Source organism: Notamacropus eugenii, chromosome 5 (assembly GCF_028372415.1).
Source record: "Notamacropus eugenii isolate mMacEug1 chromosome 5, mMacEug1.pri_v2, whole genome shotgun sequence".
Classification (NCBI taxonomy): Eukaryota; Metazoa; Chordata; class Mammalia; order Diprotodontia; family Macropodidae; genus Notamacropus; species Notamacropus eugenii.
Genome location: NC_092876.1, coordinates 54,970,423 through 54,989,614, shown reverse-complemented (window position 1 = coordinate 54,989,614; position 19,192 = coordinate 54,970,423). Strand labels below are relative to the sequence as shown.

Sequence of the window (19,192 nt, the reverse complement as noted above, 5' to 3'; positions counted from 1 at the left end):
GCTCAGAGTGGCCGCAGCACTCCCTCTGTGTCCCCTCACATGGGCTATGGGCTGAGCAGGTGAGGCCTGTCCAGACGCTTTAGGCCACAACAACAACATAGGACTGCAAAGTCTCAGACACTTTTGCTCTTCCCTGGAAAGAAAAATGAATGTACATGCAGGGTCTCTGCTCACGCTTGTCAGTGTAGGAAAGACAGCTCATAGTCTACTAAAGGGGGATGCCCCGAAATACAATCCTGGCCACTTCCAGGGTGCCTCCCCTCCACCCTTGCCCCAGGATTATTGCAGGCACCGAAGCAGGAGCACAATGAGAGGAGGACAGAGAGGGATGGGGGGAGAGTGAGTGTGTGTGAGTGTGTGTGAGTGTGTGTGTGTGTGTGTGTGTGTATGTGTATGTGTGTGTGTGTGTGTGTGTGTGTGTGTGTGTGTGTGTGACTGCCCTCTGCCCAAGAGCTTCATAGGGTTCAGTCCTCTGTGAGTCACGAGTCTCTCCATGAAAGAGACAGGACAAAGTATGGGAAGCACATGGGGTGAAGACACAAGAGGAAGAGAGAGTGTCTGCTTTAAATAGTGCAGCATCCAAATGAGGAAAAAAACCCCAAACATTTTGGTACAGAGAATTCAACTTGTGGTATATTTCACTCTTAGGTTAGAGCAAGACAAAGGGAAGATTCTCCTAGCCACTGTCCTAGAAGAGTGTCTAAAGCCTACTGTCTGTCTGGTGTGATGGTTTGGACAGTCCTGCTTGTCTTCTTGCAAAGTCTGGAGGGGCTGAATTTTTTTAAAAAAAAAATCCTCAGTCTAGTTCAGGCCACGATGGGATATAGAATCTTTGTAATGAGCCTTCCAAAAGGCGTTCCATCCATAAGGACAGCTTGCTTAGTTTGCCTTTGATGGGTTTCGAGCCAGAATTACAGAAAGGTTTCCCTCGGGTCTCACCCAAATGGAGGGAAGAGTCAAGGTCACTACTTGGACCTATGATTTCCTCATCATCTACTGTTTTTTGGGGCTTGAAGAGGCAGAAGTATTTCTTGTGTCCGTTCAAAGCCAGGACGTAGCCAGTGTAGTCACGCTCCAAGAAATGCCTATCATACTGGTTTGGGATGGGAGCAGCATCCTGGGCAAACTCTAAGAGATATTCCAGCCATTCTCGGTGCTTATCGAGAGTCAGGAAGGAGAAGTGAAGGCAGTTGCTCCTGTGGAAAGAACAGCAGCCAGATGAGCCAGAATCTAGTCAGACTCACCTGTGGACAAATGCCTTCAGGGCTGGGGCAGAGATGTGGCTAGAGGAGGGGCTCAGAGGGCCCCAATCTAGGCTGGTCCCCTCTGCTGCAAACCTATCCCTGGTCACTTTCACTCACCATTTCAGAAGAAACCAAGGGTAAAATTTCTCCTGAAGGGCTCAGAAAGTTGGAATCTTTTCAATCTCTTGCCTCAGTCAAAAGAAACTGAGGCCGAGGCTGAAAGCAAATGTCCTTTCTTCTATGTCTGATTGTACCTGTGGATCCTCCGGACACATGAGAGGGATTCTTTCCGTTTTGTACATTCCACTCCAAATCCAGGCTATGCATTTGTGTCTGGCTTGGATTACCCAGAGGCCTCCCAAGTTAAAGGGCACAAAAGAGGGAAAATCCCAACAAAACTAACCCCTATTCCAGTGTGGGTTCAGAGATTTCTCTCCCTGTCTTTTGCCACACACCCCCAAGCTTACCCAGTGAATGTGTACACTTCAAAAGCAAACTTCTGAAGCAGGCTGGTCTTGGTGGAGTTAGACAGAATAAGGACGACATTCATGTGGCCTGGCCTCAGTCGAACTAGGTTACTCATGTATGTGACGTCTGTAAGCTCAGTCACCTCCACAAAACCCTTCTTGGGAATTCTGCTGTGGAGAAATATCAAAAAGTGAAAAGGTAGGCAGGAGAAGGCCATGGCTAATACTACGATTCAGAGATCTCACAAGGCAAGGGTGGGTACTCCTTTGTATGATGACTGATGTACATCACAAACATTTCATACCTTAGTAGCAGACTTTGGGGTTGCATTTCCCCCAAATTCCTCACCATTTGGTCTGAGTCTCTCTGAATTTAGCTAGGTTGGCTTTGGGACAAAAGACACAGTCCCTCACTGGACCTGTACTAAAGTAGTCCTCTGATGTCTTATCATATGGCAGAGGTGACCATCAATAAGCCCAAAGTGTTCCAGTAAAAACTAGTGGTACCAAAGGTCTACAGTAGCAAGATAAACAATGGAAATAAGTGGGAATGAAGGAGGGATAAACTTCCAAACTTCAAATTATACTACAAGGCAGAACTCATCAAAATTACTTGGTATCACTTAAAAAAAAACAGAGAAGTAAACCAGTAAAACAGATGGGGCAAGGAAAATCATTAAAAATCAAACTCAGTATATGATAAATCCTAAAGCATAAATTAGTTGGGAAGGAACTCTCTTATTTAACAAGAAACAATGGGGAAAACTGTAAAGCAGTCTGGCAGAAATTAGGTTTGGACCAACTTTTTTGCATCATGTATCACAAATTGATTGGTTGGTTGGTTGTTGTCCTTTGTTCTCAGAGGACCAAAATGACATCACCATGATAAAGTGAAATTTCAGTATGTCCCACTGTGGCTGATCAGACAAATATGAGCTCGGAATGCTCTACCACAGGCTGGGCACAGATAGAATATTTGGGGTAGTTACCCCAAATTTGCACATCCTATATTTACTTTGTGCTGTCTCAATTCTGCTTTGCTCATAGAGCACAGCACCTTTTCTGATGTAGGCATGCCATGCTGAGTGGTCCTGTGCCAGTGTCTCCCATGTCGCACAGTCAAATCCAGAGTTCTTAAGAGTGTCCTTGTATCGCTTCTTCTGACTACCATGTGATTGCTTACCCCATGTTAGTTCTCCATAAAATAATCTTTTTTTTGGCAAATGTACATTTTGCATTCAAAACAATGTGGCCAGCCCATCGGAGTTGTGCTCTCTGAAGCATAGCTTGAATGCTTGGCAGTTCAGCTCAAGCAAGGACTTCAGTGTCTGGTACCTTATCCTGCCAGGTGATCCTCAGAATCTTCCTAAGACAGTTCAAATGGAAGAGATTCAGTTTCCTGGCATGGCGCTGGCAGACTGTCTGTTTCACAGGCATACAACAATGAAGTCAGCACAACAGCTCTGTAGACCTTCAGTCTGGTAGTCAGTCTAATACCTCTCTCTCCAAAACTTTTCTTCAGAGCCTCCCAAACACAGAGCCAGCTCTGGCAATGTGTGTGTCAATCTCATTGTCAACGTGTACATCTCTGAAAAGTACACTACCAAGGTAAGTGAACTTAGCCACAGCATTCAAAACTTCTCCATTTGTTGTAACCGATGGTTCCACGTATGGATGGTGTGATGGTGGCTGATGGAGCACCTGTGTTTTCTTAGTGTTAATTATTAGGCCAAAACTTGCACAGGCAGCAGAGAATTGATCCATACTTTGTTGCATCTCAGCTTCAGAGGCAGCACTGAGTGCACAATCATCTGCAAACACAAAATCATGCACCAACACTCCCTCCACTTTGGTCTTGGCTTGTAGCCTTTTCAAACTGAAGAACTTACCATCAGTACGGTAGTTGACCTTGATGCCTTGTTCATCCTCATTGAAAGCATTTGACAACATGGCTGAAAACAGCATGCTAAAAAGCATGGGAGCAAGCACACAGCCCTGTTTCACTCCACTGGTGACTGGGAAAGCACGAGAGCATTGTCCACTATCCAGAACCCAGGCAAGCATGTCATCATGAAACTGACGTACAATACTGATGAACTTCTCTGTGCAACCAAATTTTGAAATAATTTTCCACAAGTCCTCATGACTAACAGTGTCAAAGGCCTTGGTCAGATCTACAAACGTTGTGTACAGACCTCTGTTCTGCTCCTGGCATTTCTCTTGGAGTTGTCAGGTAGCAAACACCATATTGACTGTTCCTCAGTCCTTTCTGAAGCCACACTGGCTCTCAGGTATATGACCATCTACCAGGTGAAGGATCACTCTATTAAGGAGGACTCAAAAAGAATTTTGCCAGCAATGAATAAGAGAGAGACCCTCCTGAGATTGTCACAGGACAATCTATTCCCTTTACCTTTACAGAGATGGACAATGAAGGCATCCTTGAACTCCTGGGGGGATAATCTCCTCTTGCCATATAACTTGGAAAATTATAATCAACTTTTGTATGAGCAAGGGTCTTTGTAAACCTCAGCTGGAACAGAATCAGCACCAGGTGCTTTGCCACATGAAAGGAGCCTAATGGCCCTCAAAACCTCTTCTTCAGTTGGAAGTTGCTAAGGAGGGATTGACTTCAACTTTAGGTAAATAGTCAATGGCCTCAGCATTGACTGATGATGGTCTGTTGAGAACACTATGGAAGCGTTCAGCCCATCTCTGTAGGATCATGTCCTTATCATTAATCAATGTGGCTCCATCAGCACTGAGTAGTTGTGATGCACCATAGGTTTTTGGTGCATAAATAGCTTTCAGAGAATCATAAAAGCGCTTTGGATTGTTACTATCAGTATAAAACTGAATTTCATCTGCCTTCTTACTGAGCCAGGAATCCTGCATCTCTCTAAGCTTTGCTTGTACTTTGCTTTTGATAGAATTAAATGCTGCCTTCTTAGAGGTGGATGAACTATCCTGCTAGTATATCCTGTGGAGTTCTCATTTTTCATTTATCAACTTCTGAATTTCCCCATCACTTCCCCATCAAACCAGTCTTGGTGTTTGCAAGTGTTCTGACCCAGAAGAGCAAATGCAGTGCTGTACACCAAATCTCTGAAAACTGCCCATTCCTTTTCTGCTCCACTGCCGCCAACTATGTGTTGGCTCAACTTTCCCTCCAAGTTAGCAACAAACTGTTCATGCTCAGAGAAGAGCTCTAATTTGTTGACATTAATTCTTCTGGTAGTCATTTTGCCTTGGGGGTGGCACTTTTGATGAATGCGAATATTTAGCTTGGAAAGGAGAAATCTATGATCAGTCTAGCACTCTGTACCACACGTTGCCTTTGTCACTCTCACATCTTGTCTGTCTCTTCTCCTTACAATCACATAGTCTATTAGATGCCAATGTTTGCTGTAAGGGGGCATCCATGAAGTTTTATTGCATTTAGGTAAATGGAAAACAGTGTTGGTGATGAGGTCATGTGATGCACAAGTCTTCAGCAGTAAATGACCATTGCTGTTGCTGTTTCCAACTCCATTCTTCCCTAGGACTCCCTGCCAAGTCTAGCATTAAAGTAACCTAGAACTGTAAGCTTGTCCTCTTTTGGCACACTGATAATATTGTGTATCACAGTAAACTCAAAATGGATACCTGACCTGACTACAGAAGGTGAAACCATAAAAACAATCAGAAAAGAGTCAAAAGAGAGACAGGAAGTGAGGTCTTATCTAAACAAGGGATAAAGTTGACCACAGGAAATAAAATATTTAACTGTGATCACAAGAATTTGAAAAGTTTTTGTATGAACAAAATTAAAGCAGTTAGAACAAGGAGAATAGCAATAAGGGAAGCAGTCAAATGGGGCAAAAAGCCTTTTGTATTTCTTACGAGGATCTGATACATAAGATTTATAGGCAACTAACTGAAAGATATAAGACTAAAAGCTATTTCCCAAGGGACTGAGTGGTAATAGGATATGAACAGTTTTCAAAAGAATTGTAGCAAATTATAATCACATGGAAGAATACTGCATGTCATTAACAACAACAGAAATGCAAATAAAAACAACTCAGGTTTCACATCCTACCCAGCAAATTGGCAAAGATGACAAAAGATGGGAATGGTCAATGTTCAAGGAGTTCCAGTGATGGAGTCTTAATAAAGCTGCCCCTACCAATATCTCAGCTTCCTCATATTCCTCAGAGAGACAGCAGGTGTGTCCATGTACTCAACCACAACCACACCCATCTAGCCAATCACCAGGATGTTAACCAGGATGCCTGACCACCAAACTATAGGAGGGGTTTTCCTTAAGATGGCACCTGCACAATAATAGTAAAGAACTGACCAACAGTACATCTATGGCATAGAGCATCTTATAATATCATTATCATATTAGTGCCCCTTCAAATGAGTTTTTCTGTATGCATTATGGAAAACCACATGTGCAGTTCCACAGAGGCTGAAATCTCTTACCTAATTGCCTAATCCCTCGACAAACCCCTCCTGCCTTTTTAATATTCATATTTTCCTTTGTGTAATCAGCATCATATACTCTATAAAATTGCCTGCCTTGTCTTTTTGAAATTGCCAATTCCTTCTTGGAGCTCAGTGTGCTTTTTGAAATGCGTAATTCTCAATAAATCCCTTTACTTGGTTTGGAGATGGTCTGAGTTTGTGAATTCTTTTGAGATAACACCATAATACACCATGAAATCATAACACCGTAAAGACAGGCACACTGGTGCATTGTTGGTGGAGCAGTGAAGCAGTATAACTATTATGGAAAGCAGCTTGGATAATTATGCAAATAAAGGGACTACAATATCCATACTTTTTGACCCAAAGAAGCCCCTGCTAGGCATAAACCCCCAGCAGGTTAAGGAGCCCTTTTAAAAACGTGCTCCACGTATACTAAAATATTTGTAGCAGCATTTTTTTGTTGTATTAAAGAATTGAAAATGAAGCAGGATGCCCACTGGTTGGGGAATGGCTAAACATGCCATAGATGTTTATGTATTGGAATGTTACTATGCTGTAAAAAACAATGAATATGATAAACACAGAGAAGCATGAGAAGACTTATATGAAGTGATGCAAAGTGAAATAAACGGAACGAGGAAAATAACATACACAATGGTAACAACAATGTGACAAAATAAAAAAAAAAACAAAGCAGAAAATCATCCAAACTAAATACTGCAAAAACAGACCCACTGAACTTCGACCCCAGAGAAAAGCTACGAGAAGGCCCCTTGTTGGTCTAGTCGAAGGGTCACTGGGCTGAATCTCTGTATATCATGTCAGGCTTGAGCTTGGGGGGCTGCTTTTCTTCCTTTTGTATTCTATTTTACGGATGGTTGTCTGGGAGGGAAAGTATGATACACTGGAAGAATGTAGGTAACAAAAAGCAAATCAGTGCAGTAAGATTGATTTAAAAGAAACTAATGAAAACAGGTCTGGATGTTAATTAATTAGCCAGCAATTCCTTTCAGGTAAGGCATGACTTCCATGAATTGGAGGATTGGAATAAAATATCTCTTCAAAAATATTATACCAGTTTATGTGTGCACACACACAAACATGTACCTTATATACACACATATACATGTACTGTGTGTCTGTATGTACACTGTACTGCTTTAGTTTAGCTCAAAGCAGCTCCCAAGACATGAAGCTGCAGGTGCTATGGAGGTCCCTACACCAATCAAACCACAGGTCCAGGATGGTTTTCAGAGCTGCCATGAGGCCAGGGCTTCATCAGTCTCAAGGTGCCATGCCAATGGCAGCTCACGACTACAAAGGACTTTCTTTATGCTGCTACCTGCTGTTCTCTTTGCTGAAGCAGGTCTCAGTCTTCTCAGTCTTCTCACTGACTTCTTTCTCAGGAGGTCGTGACTCTCGATCCTCAGTGGAATCACTGAACAAATGAAGAAAAAGGCTTTCAAATTAAGTGGAGATTGGCTGTAGAAATCTGTCAAAGGCAGGGACAGTAAACATCCAGGTACTTGCCTGAAAGCCTGAACGATGACTGTCCCGAAGAGAATGAAGAGAGCAGAAAAGATCAGGGACAGAAGGGGCATCATTTCTCGCCTGAAATAAGATTGACAGATGAGAAAAACAGGTTATACTGAGTGTTTTTTCCTAATAACCAACATGAAGTGTTTTTTTCCATTTCTAATGCTTTTGTCTCTTTTGTCTTCAAAAAGGTAAACTTTATTTTCCCCCTAAATCTCTAACTCAAAGGTAACCATGGCATGAACTGTGGATCTCAGGGACAATATGCAGAATTTATTAAGTATAAACCTATGAAAGGAAATAGGCAATTGATAAAGGATTAAGTTAAACATCAGGAATAGCTTCCTTACAATGAAGATGGTTTGTTTAGATCCTGAAAAAAGGTTAATGAATGGGCTAGATGAGTGGTTTTCTGTAAATGCATGGCTAAGACAACTTCCGTATAGTCCTCTGTGAAGGCTGAGGATTAGAGAAGTAAAAGTGACCTTGCATATTTCTTTCCAGTCTTTTGATAATATGATCCACCCATAATCACTCAAGAATAGAAATTTATCATTCAACAAACATTTGGGTGCCTATTTGTTTAAAGAACTATGTATCCCTAGGTTAATGAGCAAGAGAGTGAGAGGAAAGGCCTTGCTCTCCCTTGAAAACTCCTAAGTATTGTCTCACTTGTCTATGTCAACAAGTATTTCTCAGAAATCATGGCAAGATGAAATATTTCTTCCTAAGAAAAACAATATTGATATTAGCACAGAAGCAATCATTCAACACAAACAGTTTTCCTACCAATTGTTGTGAAGTACATTGTCCCAGAAGTCTGAGAAGTATTCAGAAGTGGAGTATATCCATCGGAGAAAAAAGACCTGATTTCAAAAGAAAGAACAAGCAGTCAGATGGTGACTGTGCTCCTTCTTACGGATGCACAGTGCTAAGGCTGGTTGGATGTTATGGAATAACACTGAGTATGGTGTTCTAGTGCTAGGTCCTTGGTCTCACTTACAATAAAGACCTAATCAGTATTCCTTCAACAGAAGACCCAATTTCCTCTAGGGAGGGATTCTGATTTTCTGAAACAAGACTTGTTATTTATGGCTAAGAGTTGGCTAAGAGTGAAAATGTCTACTTACTTCCGTTAAGAAGTATCACTCTGCTCACCTCTGACCAGAATGAAAGGGAAATAATTAAAGAGAAGATTATTGATCTAAGGATGCTGTTTCTCCAAGGATGTACCAACCATAATATTACTATTATTCTGAATAGTTCAAAAACCCCCCAAGCCCCAGAAAAATCTGAATGTAAGCTAGGCCCTTTTATTTTATTTTGCTGTGGCATTTTGTCTTTTGTTTTAGGGTTACTAGAAAATCTAAGTGGAAAGAGCCTGGGACAAAGAATTCCAGCGAGAAAGACAAACTACCTGGTTGGGTCTCTCTGAGCAGGCCTGTTTGCGCATGGATAAATTGTTTTGAAGGTTATAGTTCAAACACCAAGGACAGAGCCGTTACTCCACATTCTCACCTCAGCAAGAAGCCAAAGGTTCTTCTGCCTCAGCACAGCGGCCACCGACTGTCCGCAAACTCCTACCGCATTAGCGGCCTCCTTCCGTAATACGGTACCCTTGCTCAGCCTTCCCACTCACCCCTGCTACAAGACCATGAGAACAGCATGAACCCAATTCTTCTGCGAACTCTGAGAAGCAGCACACTAGAGAAGATTACTGGAAATCTGGCTCTGACACTGCTTAGTTGCTCAGCTATGGGGAAGCTTGCACCCTGCAAGCCTCCATTTCCCCACTGGTGAAATGAGGATAATAATCTTCACATTAACGACCTAATTGGGTTGCTGCAGAGAGAATATTTTGGAAATCTTTGTAGTGCTAAAGCACTGAGAGTTATCTCACATGAATTATCATAGGTCAGCAATGCTTACGGGAGCAAGTTCATCGACAAGATCCAGTAAGATGGCCTCAGAGGAAAGAAGAGCAGGATCTCTTCGTAGCTGATCCAGATAGCCCAGAAGGATGAACTTATCCTTCTCGCTTCCAGTCCAGGGATTTTCCAGAGTCTTGTATACCACCTTCCCAGCTGTGTTACGCCTCTCTAAGATAGAGACCTGAGCCACAACAAAAAGAAAAAAGGAAGTCTCAGCTATGATGATAACAACCTGTTTCTTTGGGGAGGTACTGGAAAAACCAGCTAAGGGCAATTACATCATATGGGTTCACAAAAGATAAAAAGCAAAAGAAAAATATTTTCTCATCCTTCTGTTAAGAACGTGGTGGGATCAGACAAGACCCACCTGCTCTGTTCTGTTTGTCCTAGAGATGTCATTTCTGTAGTTTCTGATACAATAGCAGGGAAACCCAGGATGTGGGAAAGAATTTAATACAAGTACCACAATAAGGCACTTAAACCTCATGTGGAAAGGGAGGTTCTTCCCTCTGCCTGACATGGGAGGGCAGAACTGGGAACATGGGGAGGTGCTGTCAACAATGCAGTGGGCTGTCCCAGCATGGGGAGGATTTTCACCTTCTCAAGAACAGAGGCTCTACCCCTTGCTGGGATTCTTGTCCATGGAGCAGACTGAACGTGATACTCCCCCACTTCAATGTCAACTCCAGCTCTGGGATTCTAGGTCTCTATGGCAAGAACTTGTACTGAACAGAGAGGAGAGTAAAAAGGAAGTGGGAAGAAAACCTCTAAAGCCTAGTGACAGAAGAGTAGTGATGATACTCCATGGAGAGAGGGTCTAATGCCCTTCCTTCCCTATTGGTATGAAAAAGGTTTCTCGTGGGCCAGGGCCTCTCTAATTAAGGCTTGGGGTAGTCAGAGAGGATGGTGAGATGATGAAGGGTGAGGTCTTAAGGGTTTCCTAAGATATGATCCCTAAACCACAGGAGCCTAGCACATCTCTGACTAGTCAATGCCCCACTTGACTCACCGCAGATTTCCCCTGAAATGTTTCACTGCTGGGTAGCAAAGTGTTGGCAAACTCCTGCTGCCGGTTGCTGTAGACATGCACGAACCTCACTGTGTCCTGGCTGTTTGCCAATGCAAAGGACAGGAAAGCTTCAAAATCTGGATTTGACTTTGTTCCTTCCCGAATCAGCAAGAGCACACAGTACCTACATGGCACCAAAAGAAGGCAGGATACGGTTAGTCCTGAATCGATATGTAAAGCCACCTTCCAGGAAGTGAGTTGTGAGCCCATGAACCCATGCCCAGTGAGGAAACCAGAGAGTATCTGAATTATGTAATCCAAGAGGGCCTGGGGCCCAGCCCCAGAGCCCCCACTGCCAGAAAACCCTCCCTGTGACCTATACTTCCATTTATTTATCAGTTTACACGAAGTCTGTTCTCAATAGACTCCAAGCTACTTAAGGACAGGGACTGCCTGACTTATCTTTGTAGTCCCAGGGCCTAGCACATGGTAGCTAATCCATAAATACTTGCTGAATAAATAAATTTCCCACTCAAATAAGGCAGCAGCTTTCGCAGTATGAATCCAGGTTGTATTTGAGAAATTTCACACAGCTGAAAGAAACTCCCCACTGCTTCCCCAGAGAGGTTCCATTTTTCCAAAGTCAAAGTCAAGTCACTCATTGAGCCAAAAGCCAATGTAACATTTAATAATCTTCTTCAAATAATTGAATCTTGGGTAACTAAATCCAATTTAGTTAGACAAACATTTACTAAGTGCTCACTGTTTGAAATATACGACCCTCCCTCCTTAACCTACTTCGGTCCCTGCTCCAGTTCAATTGGTCACATATTTGAGACACCACAAGTGACCCCACCTCAGCCTTCAGGCTGAGTGCACACAATTGTTTTCATTTTTCTCTGTATGCCTGACTTTGGAACCCCTGATCATTATTTCTACTGTATCTGAATTCTTTAAAACCACACACATCTTGTGAAAACTATGGAGTCCCAACACCCCAAGCCAGGAAAAATCTGATGGGGGAGCAGGTATGAGACTTCCTCAGCCCCTTCCTTGAGTCCTCAGCTGCTGGGATCAGAAAACAAGCCTCAATATCTTACTTCCTTTGGCGATGAGACCTCTTCACTGGGCACAGCTCATGGAACATCTTCTGGCTGGTGAGCCTGGCCGCTAGGAGGTACTTGTTTTGCGAGACAAAGTCTTCAACAGTCTGTTTCTTCAAACCCCGAGCCTGGAGAAACAAAGCAAAGAGGAGTGGACTCTTCTTCCATTCTCCTGCACCAGAGACAAGAGACTATCCATTCACAGGCAAGGGGTCTCGAGGACAGAGAGGCTGAAAGATTGGCTTAGAACCAGAGGGGAGGCTCTGGGTGACATGTGGCCCACCAGAGCGAATGTCCTCCTGCCAGAGTGACGGATGCAGCAAGGAGAGTATTAGTCAGAAATCTAAGGAAAGCCAATCTGGGTTTTTGTGGTCTTTGTGAACATTAGATTTTTGGGAATATGGGTTTGCTAGATCTGCTCTTAATTCTGGATTCTGCCACAAAACTCTCAGTGGAAAGAAGTACACTACACATATAGTATAAAGATCATTCACTATTTCCTGTAAAGGAGAAGCAAGCTCTTGAACAAAACTCTTGAATGAGTTGGCAAATGGGTTATACAAAAGGCTGTTTAAAATTTTACTTGAGAATCACTAGGTATAAATATTAAGAACAATTCATGCTTACATAGCACAAGGAGTATGAGATTCCAGTAAAAATAAAGCAAGGCAATTCTCATACTTGTTGAGAATTAGAAATCACATATAGGGCTATCCAGATTAGCCTTCTTTATGGAAGCCAGAGGGCACAGGCTGTCTTAAGCCTTAGTATTAAGTATTATACCTAGTACTTGGTAATACAGGTAACTGAGAAGTTAGACTATGATTAAATCTTTATTTACTTTTAAAGGCAAAATTTCAAAGAGGTTTGCTCTCTCCTCCTCTCATACTACATCTGGTTTCAATATCTGCATCACCTCTGAGTCTCCAGATGACAATTAGAAAGAGCCTCTGGACAAAAAGAAACCTCTATGTACCTACATGTAGGCAGCTAGGTGGCGCAGAGGATAGAGCACTGGTCCTGGAGTTAGGAAGACTCATCTGCATTCAAGCCTGGTATTGGTCACTTGCTAGTTGTGTGACCCTGAGCAAGTTACTTAACCTTGTTTGCCTCAGTTTCCTCCTCTGTAAAATGAGCTGGAGAAGGAAATGGCAAACCATTCTAGTATCTTTGCCAAGAAAACCCAAAATGGCATCATGAAGAGGTGGCCAGGACACAACCACCACCACCACCACCACCACCACCACCACCTATACCTGTACAGCATCAGCTGGCTTGTCTATATGCTCCTTGAAGACCAACATGGTAGGAGTGTAGATGTTGACATTGTACTGACTTGTCATCTCTTGAGTCCCTCTCAAGCCGACATACACATATCCAAATGACAAGTAATCTTTGTAGGCGAATGCAATCAACTAGTGGGATATGACAGGAAAAAGCAGAAATTAACAGTAAGTTCTACATCTGAAATCAGACCTGGAGTTGTTCCCCTTGATAAATGGTGTTTAAAGCCCTACTAGGTCTTCATTCCTTCAGTGTGCCAGATACAGAAGCAAGGGCAAATTTAACTCCTGTTCACAAGCAAGGCACAGAATCATCTTGCCTTCTTTTGGCCTGGGGAGCAAGTAACCTCTGCAGAATTTCCTATTCATTTTTATTACTCCAGATTTAGGCCTGTAGGTGCTTTGGGGAGGCCATAACCTTAGTAACTCTTTTGTTATTAGTTTTCTCCCCATCTTTCCCAGGTCATGATGTTCTGACCCAATCAGCCCTAAAGCTCAGGGTCTTAGCATCTATGTAAAAAAATATATACACATACACCATGCACAAATCAAGCAAAACTAGGACAAAGCTGGGAATACTAGTGGTCATATTTTTCAACCTGAAAATCTAATTGATCTACAACTCAATGAAATAGACAATCAAAAGAAAAGTGATGTGGAGATCACAGATCTCTGATCTTCCCACTTTCCCCGGGGATTGGCTTGTATTTACTACAAGGACACCCTGGCTCAGTCTCACCACATAGACTCCTTCCACTAAGCCAGGTGGTGGCACAGAATGTACCTTGTACAGCAACGGTGCCAGTGGCATGTGGTCAAACAGAAGGACATGAGGCTTGTTTTCTTGCTGCCAGCCAGAGAGAAATTGGATGTAATTTTTATCAGTGACCTTAAAATTAGAGAAAAAAAGAAAATTAAATGTTTGTTTTGATCTTTAATTCTTAATAGCCATCTTAAAAAGAGGAAAGGTCATAAGAATGTTTAAAAGATTTGTGAAAATGCAGCCAATAGATCTTTTCCTCTCACTACTACAGCTATTTAAAGGAGCTGGGATCTTATAAGATCATTTGCTTCTTATCATTCTTTACTTGAAATCATAATCTTTTCCAGATAAGGGCAGCAAGGTGGTCCAGTGGATAGACCACCAGTGCAGGAGTCAGGAGGACCTGAGTTCAAATGTCACCTCAGACACTTGACACTCACTAGCTGTGTGACTTTGGGCAAGTCACTTAACCCCAGTTGCCTCATCCTGGGTCATCTCCAGTCATCCTGATGAATATCTGGTCACTGGATTCAGATGGCTCAGGAGGAGAAGTGGGGCTGATGACCTGCACAGCCCTCCTTCACTCAAAACAAAGTCAAGTGCAAGTCATGTCATCATTTCTCTGATGGCACGGTCTTCTTCGGCAGCAAAGGAGGAACACACATATTTCCTTCGGCAACGAAAGACTTCTTTGGCAACGAAGGACGAACACACCTTCCAATCCTTTCCAGAACAATTATTGGCCATATCACCAAAAAATGAGACCCCCAACTTTGGTTCTTTCTCTAATAACTTTTTCTACCAAGGCATTTATTCTACATGCACAAACAGGAAAAGGAGCCTGATCAATGACAAGAATATTTCTGAAATAAAGCATTTCAGAGTTTGGTGGCAGAGGTGGCAGGAATGATGATGAAAACTTCACACATCCAGACCTTTCTCTCTATCCCTTCAGAGTGGTCTTAGAAAAAGCTGATGAGTTAATTATAATGAGCAATATTTGGTGCCAACTCGGAAGTCCAAAGCTGGAAGGGACTGAAGAGGCACGCCCTCCATGCTGTCCCTGACAAGTGGTCGTTTGGCTTCTAATGAAAGGCCCACATTTCACTTCTGAAGATTTCTCAATGTTACAAATTTTTCTTTATATGGAGTCAAAAACCATCTCTTTGCAACTAAGTGTTCTGTTCCTCCCCTCCCCCCAACTCCCAGCCTTACAGCGCTTAGCTGGGTCCCCTGGGGTGGAGCAGAGCAAGTCTGATCCCAAGTGACAGTTCTTTCAGAGGCTGAGATAAGATCTACCACTTCCTCCCCTACAGTCTCCTCCTCTTCAGGCTAAACATTCCCTGTCTTTTCAAACTAATCCTTGTGTGAGATAATATCTGGTTCCTCTTCCAACCCTTCTATACCCCATCCCTACACACATACTCTATATAATTGTATAAGCTGCTGTCTAAATGACCTGTGGCCCAAAAGCCTCCCATAAAGGGGGTGATTTAAAAACCTGAACAAAGTTGTGTGTGTGTTTGCGCGCGCGCTACACCCCAACTGGATTGTAAATGACATGAAGGCAAGGGCTGAGGATTTCTGCCACAGGATGTCAGCTACAGAAGGTGCTTTCAGCCCCCTCACACAACGTCATACAGATAACGGGTGTGCAGCCTCAGTCTGAGGACCCACAGTGATGATGACCCAGGCTGTGCTTCTCTGACTCTCTGGACATTGGAAGTCTACCTCATCCAGATTGGAACTGACATATGCAGAGTAGGTGCTGTATCAAGGTTTTTGAACTGACATTTTTCTCATCACATTCCTTCCAAAAATGCTTATTTCCAATTTCTTCCTTCTAGGCATGATCCAATTCCCTGACAACTGTGTTGAGAGTGTAATGAAAACACTAGGATCTACCTACTGTATTTTCTTTTGTTAATATAAAGCACAATCCCTTCAAAAGAGGAGAATTTTCTTACTTGTCAAAAGTTCTCAGTTTAATGCAACAAATAACGAATAAGGGATTACTATAACATGGTCACTGGGTCAGGAGTGGGGTGGGGTGGGGGAGGAGAGAGAGAGAGGAGAGAGAAGAAAGACAAAGTTCTTGGAGTTTGCACTCTCCAAGGACAGGACAGGACAGGACAGAAAAAATGATACTACAAAGTAGTGTGGGTAAGTGTGTAAGAAGGGTATGAACAAATGGTTTAGTGGAGGAAAGAGATCACAGGCGGGTGCAGGCTGTCATGGAAGAGAGGGCAAAGAGTGGGTGACCTTGAAAAAGGGGCAGGATGTGAACAGGAGGAGAAGGAACCTGGTCTGGGTATAGGAAGGGAAGAGCTCAAACAAAGGTGAAGAGTTGGGGAAATCTGTAAGCTATTTGGGAAGCTGAGGGCAGCACTCAAGTTGGATGAAACAGTGCAATGGATTCAGTTCTGTCTCTGAGGCAGAGGGAATTCTTCTCCTTCCATACAGTTGAAGTGTCTTAACAGTCACTGTTTCTAATCCAACAGTGTGGATCCACAATCTGATCTTTCGTTATAGGGATAACATAGACATGAAAAGTAGCCAATATCATTAATTACTTCATTCTCCACACCTGGGCTTAGTTAGCTTCCCTTCACACTCAAGTGACTGAGTTTAACAAATTGCTTTGTTTATTGCCCCACCCAACATGAAACTTCAACCTGCAAAGGCTCAGGCAACAAATGGACTCAGACTTCCAAAGAAAAGGCTTTTCTGGCTTGCATGTTCTTTGGGATCAATCCCTCATGAAACCCACCTTCTCCACCAAGTTTCCAGGAATGAGACTCTCCACAAACTGTCGAAGGTTCTCTCGAATAACTGCATTGTGAAAGAATGAGATTTTCCCATTGATGATTCCTAGGATGGAGGGTGTGCTGTGGGCTCCCAGGTGATGGGCCAGCCGCCTTTCATAACCAGCATGGACAACACCAATTCCCACACCTGAAAAAGGAGGGAGACTACATGAAGACTTTCTAGGGTAGCGAGGTGGGTAACAGAAAGAAGGAGAAGGGCAGATGGACCAAAGCAGAGTCCCCTTTTTCATAAATAATTTGGAACTTTTTCTCCCTGGAAGGAAGGCGAGAGAACACTTAGTGTATCATTTCCCTCAGTTTCCCCTCCTAATACTAAATTATTAATGATTTTGAAAGTTTCTAAGATACCATTGGCAATATGGCTTCTGTGGTCAACCTGCCCTTCTTCCTGATTTCTAAAGTTTGGAATCTCCCCAAAAACATTTATTAAAAATCTACTGTGGAGTAGGCACTGATGATACAAACATGGATATGAGACAGTCCCTGCTTTCAAGGAACAGGAATCTAGTAAAGAGAAAGAAATACAAATAATTATGTACAAGGAGGAGTGGGATAAACGTGGCGGGGGGGAAGACTCAGGCCAGAGAAGTGAGAAAGACTGATCTTTATCTTGGCAGTGGAAGGCTTGGGTCAGAGAAAGTTTCACAGAGAAAATGCACTTGAGCTGAGCCTTCAAGGAAGGGAAGTCTTTGCAAATGGAGATGAGGGACACAGGAAAAGCATGGACAGGGCAGCTGGTGCAGTGAACGACAGAAATGGTGGGGAGAATCCTTAAAGGAGATAGTATGAAGTAAGGTTGCAAAGACAGGGTGTCGGCAAATTGCAGAGTGCCTTGAATCCCCCCAACCAAACCCATCTACAAAGAGAAAGAGTAACTAGAAACAGTTACATTCATAATGCTTTCCAGATGGATGCTTTGTTGCCTAGCTTTGCAGTACTGAATACAATTCCCTTACTGAGGGGCTAAATGAAATAAAGTAGCAGACTTGAAGGTTATTTGACTTCATTCTTGTAAATGCATCTGGCCATCCTCCAAGGGACTGGTAACAGAGTGAAGGAAAACAAGAGGTGGAAGTGAGAAAGGCCGTCACACTTGGGAACGGCCTCTGTTATGGCAGAGAGGGGAAAGCAGGCCAGAATGGCTGTAGTGTGGAGAGTGTAAGTGTGGTTAGAAAGTCAATAAACAATAAGCAATAAGCATTTATTACCTATTACATGCCAGGCAATGTGCTCAGTGCTGAGGATTAAAAAAACCCCCGGCAAAAGACAGTGCTTGGCCTGAAGGAGCTCACACTCTGATGGAAGGCAGGTGGAGGCCATATTGTCTCTGAGAGGTGCCACTGAAGGGGTCTGGGCAAGGGAATGAAATATTCAGACCTCTGCCTTAGGAAGATTGTTTTGGCAGCTGAGTGAACAACAGGTTGGATGGGAGAGAGATGGAAAGCTGCTGCAATGGTTCAGGTGAGAGGTGATTAGGGCATCTGCTCTGGGAAGGGAAGAAAGGGGTGGATGTGAGAGGCGTAGGGGTGGAATCTGGAAGCCTTGGCAACTGAGTGCCTGTGGAAGGTGAGGAGAGAGAAAACTCAAGGTAAACTATGCGGTGCAGATCTGGATTACTAGAAGGATGGTAGTTCCCTCAACAAGAATGGGAAGTGTGCAGACAATGAGAAAGATAATGAGTGTTACTGCAGACAGGCTGAGTCTGAGATGCTGATGGGCCATTCAGTCGATGATGTTGAGCAGACACTTGGCAACACAAGGCTAAGAGTGAAGAAAGTTATATAGAGATTTGGGCATCATTTCCATAGAGACAAGTGAGCTGATGAGATTAATGAGTGAAAGTACAGAAGGAGAAAAAAAGAGCAGGAGAGATCTTTGGGAATACCAATGATTACTGCGTGGGAGACAGATGATGATCTAGCAAGAGGATGAGAAGGAACAGACAGTCATGGGAAAACCAGGAAGCAGTAGTGTCATGAAAATCCAGGGAAGAGAGACTGTTCATAAGGAAGGAGTGATCAGTATAGCCAAATGCTCCAAAGAGCTCATGGGGAATGAGGACTAAGAAGAAGTCCTTGGATTTAGGACCTGAGAGATGGCTAGTATCCTTAGAGTAGTTTAGGAGAATAGTTGGGTTAGAATGGAGATTGCAAGAAACTGAGAACTCAACGGAGGTAGAGGAGAGCACATGGAGATAATATGGAAAAACAACTCTTTCTCTGAGCTTGGCTGATGAAGAAGAAACATGACAATAGCTTGAGGGGATGTTAGAGCTGAGAGAAGGTTTTTAGGGAGGATGGAGATGTAGGCAGCAGGGGAGGAGTCAATGGTAAAGGAGAGATAGAAAATTATAGAAAAAGGAGGAAATTATAGATGAGGCAAACTCCAAGTGGAACTGAGACTGAAGGCTGGTCTTTGCACAGAAGGGCCAATCCTTCCCCAGAGCTTGGAGCAAGGGAGGGAAGTCTGGTAGACAGAGGGACCTAACACTAGAGGCATGATTTTCTCAGTAAAATAAAAAGTGAGGCCTTTTGCTGACACGCAGGCAGGTA

The 19,192-nt window shown here is 43.2% G+C and overlaps 1 protein-coding gene across 5 annotated transcripts in view; it reads right to left on the bottom strand.

The window, feature by feature from the left end:
- Positions 1–611: 611 nt before the first annotated feature.
- The window catches only part of DNAJC16 (DnaJ heat shock protein family (Hsp40) member C16), a 33,736-nt gene continuing 15,155 nt past the window's right edge, over positions 612–19,192 (bottom strand). For 3 of the 5 annotated variants that reach the window (XM_072608955.1, XM_072608954.1, XM_072608956.1), the window contains 11 exons: positions 16,583–16,767; positions 13,834–13,938; positions 13,023–13,181; positions 11,764–11,894; positions 10,664–10,847; positions 9,653–9,835; positions 8,513–8,589; positions 7,718–7,798; positions 7,530–7,625; positions 1,712–1,882; positions 612–1,196 (listed from right to left, as the gene is read on the bottom strand). In XM_072608955.1, coding sequence (XP_072465056.1) covers positions 797–1,196; positions 1,712–1,882; positions 7,530–7,625; positions 7,718–7,798; positions 8,513–8,589; positions 9,653–9,835; positions 10,664–10,847; positions 11,764–11,894; positions 13,023–13,181; positions 13,834–13,938; positions 16,583–16,767 — 1,772 coding nt within the window. In that variant the 3' untranslated portion in view covers positions 612–796. The remainder of the gene's footprint in view (positions 1,197–1,711; positions 1,883–7,529; positions 7,626–7,717; positions 7,799–8,512; positions 8,590–9,652; positions 9,836–10,663; positions 10,848–11,763; positions 11,895–13,022; positions 13,182–13,833; positions 13,939–16,582; positions 16,768–19,192) is intronic. The other 2 variants (XM_072608953.1, XM_072608952.1) reach the window with 1 other exon arrangement.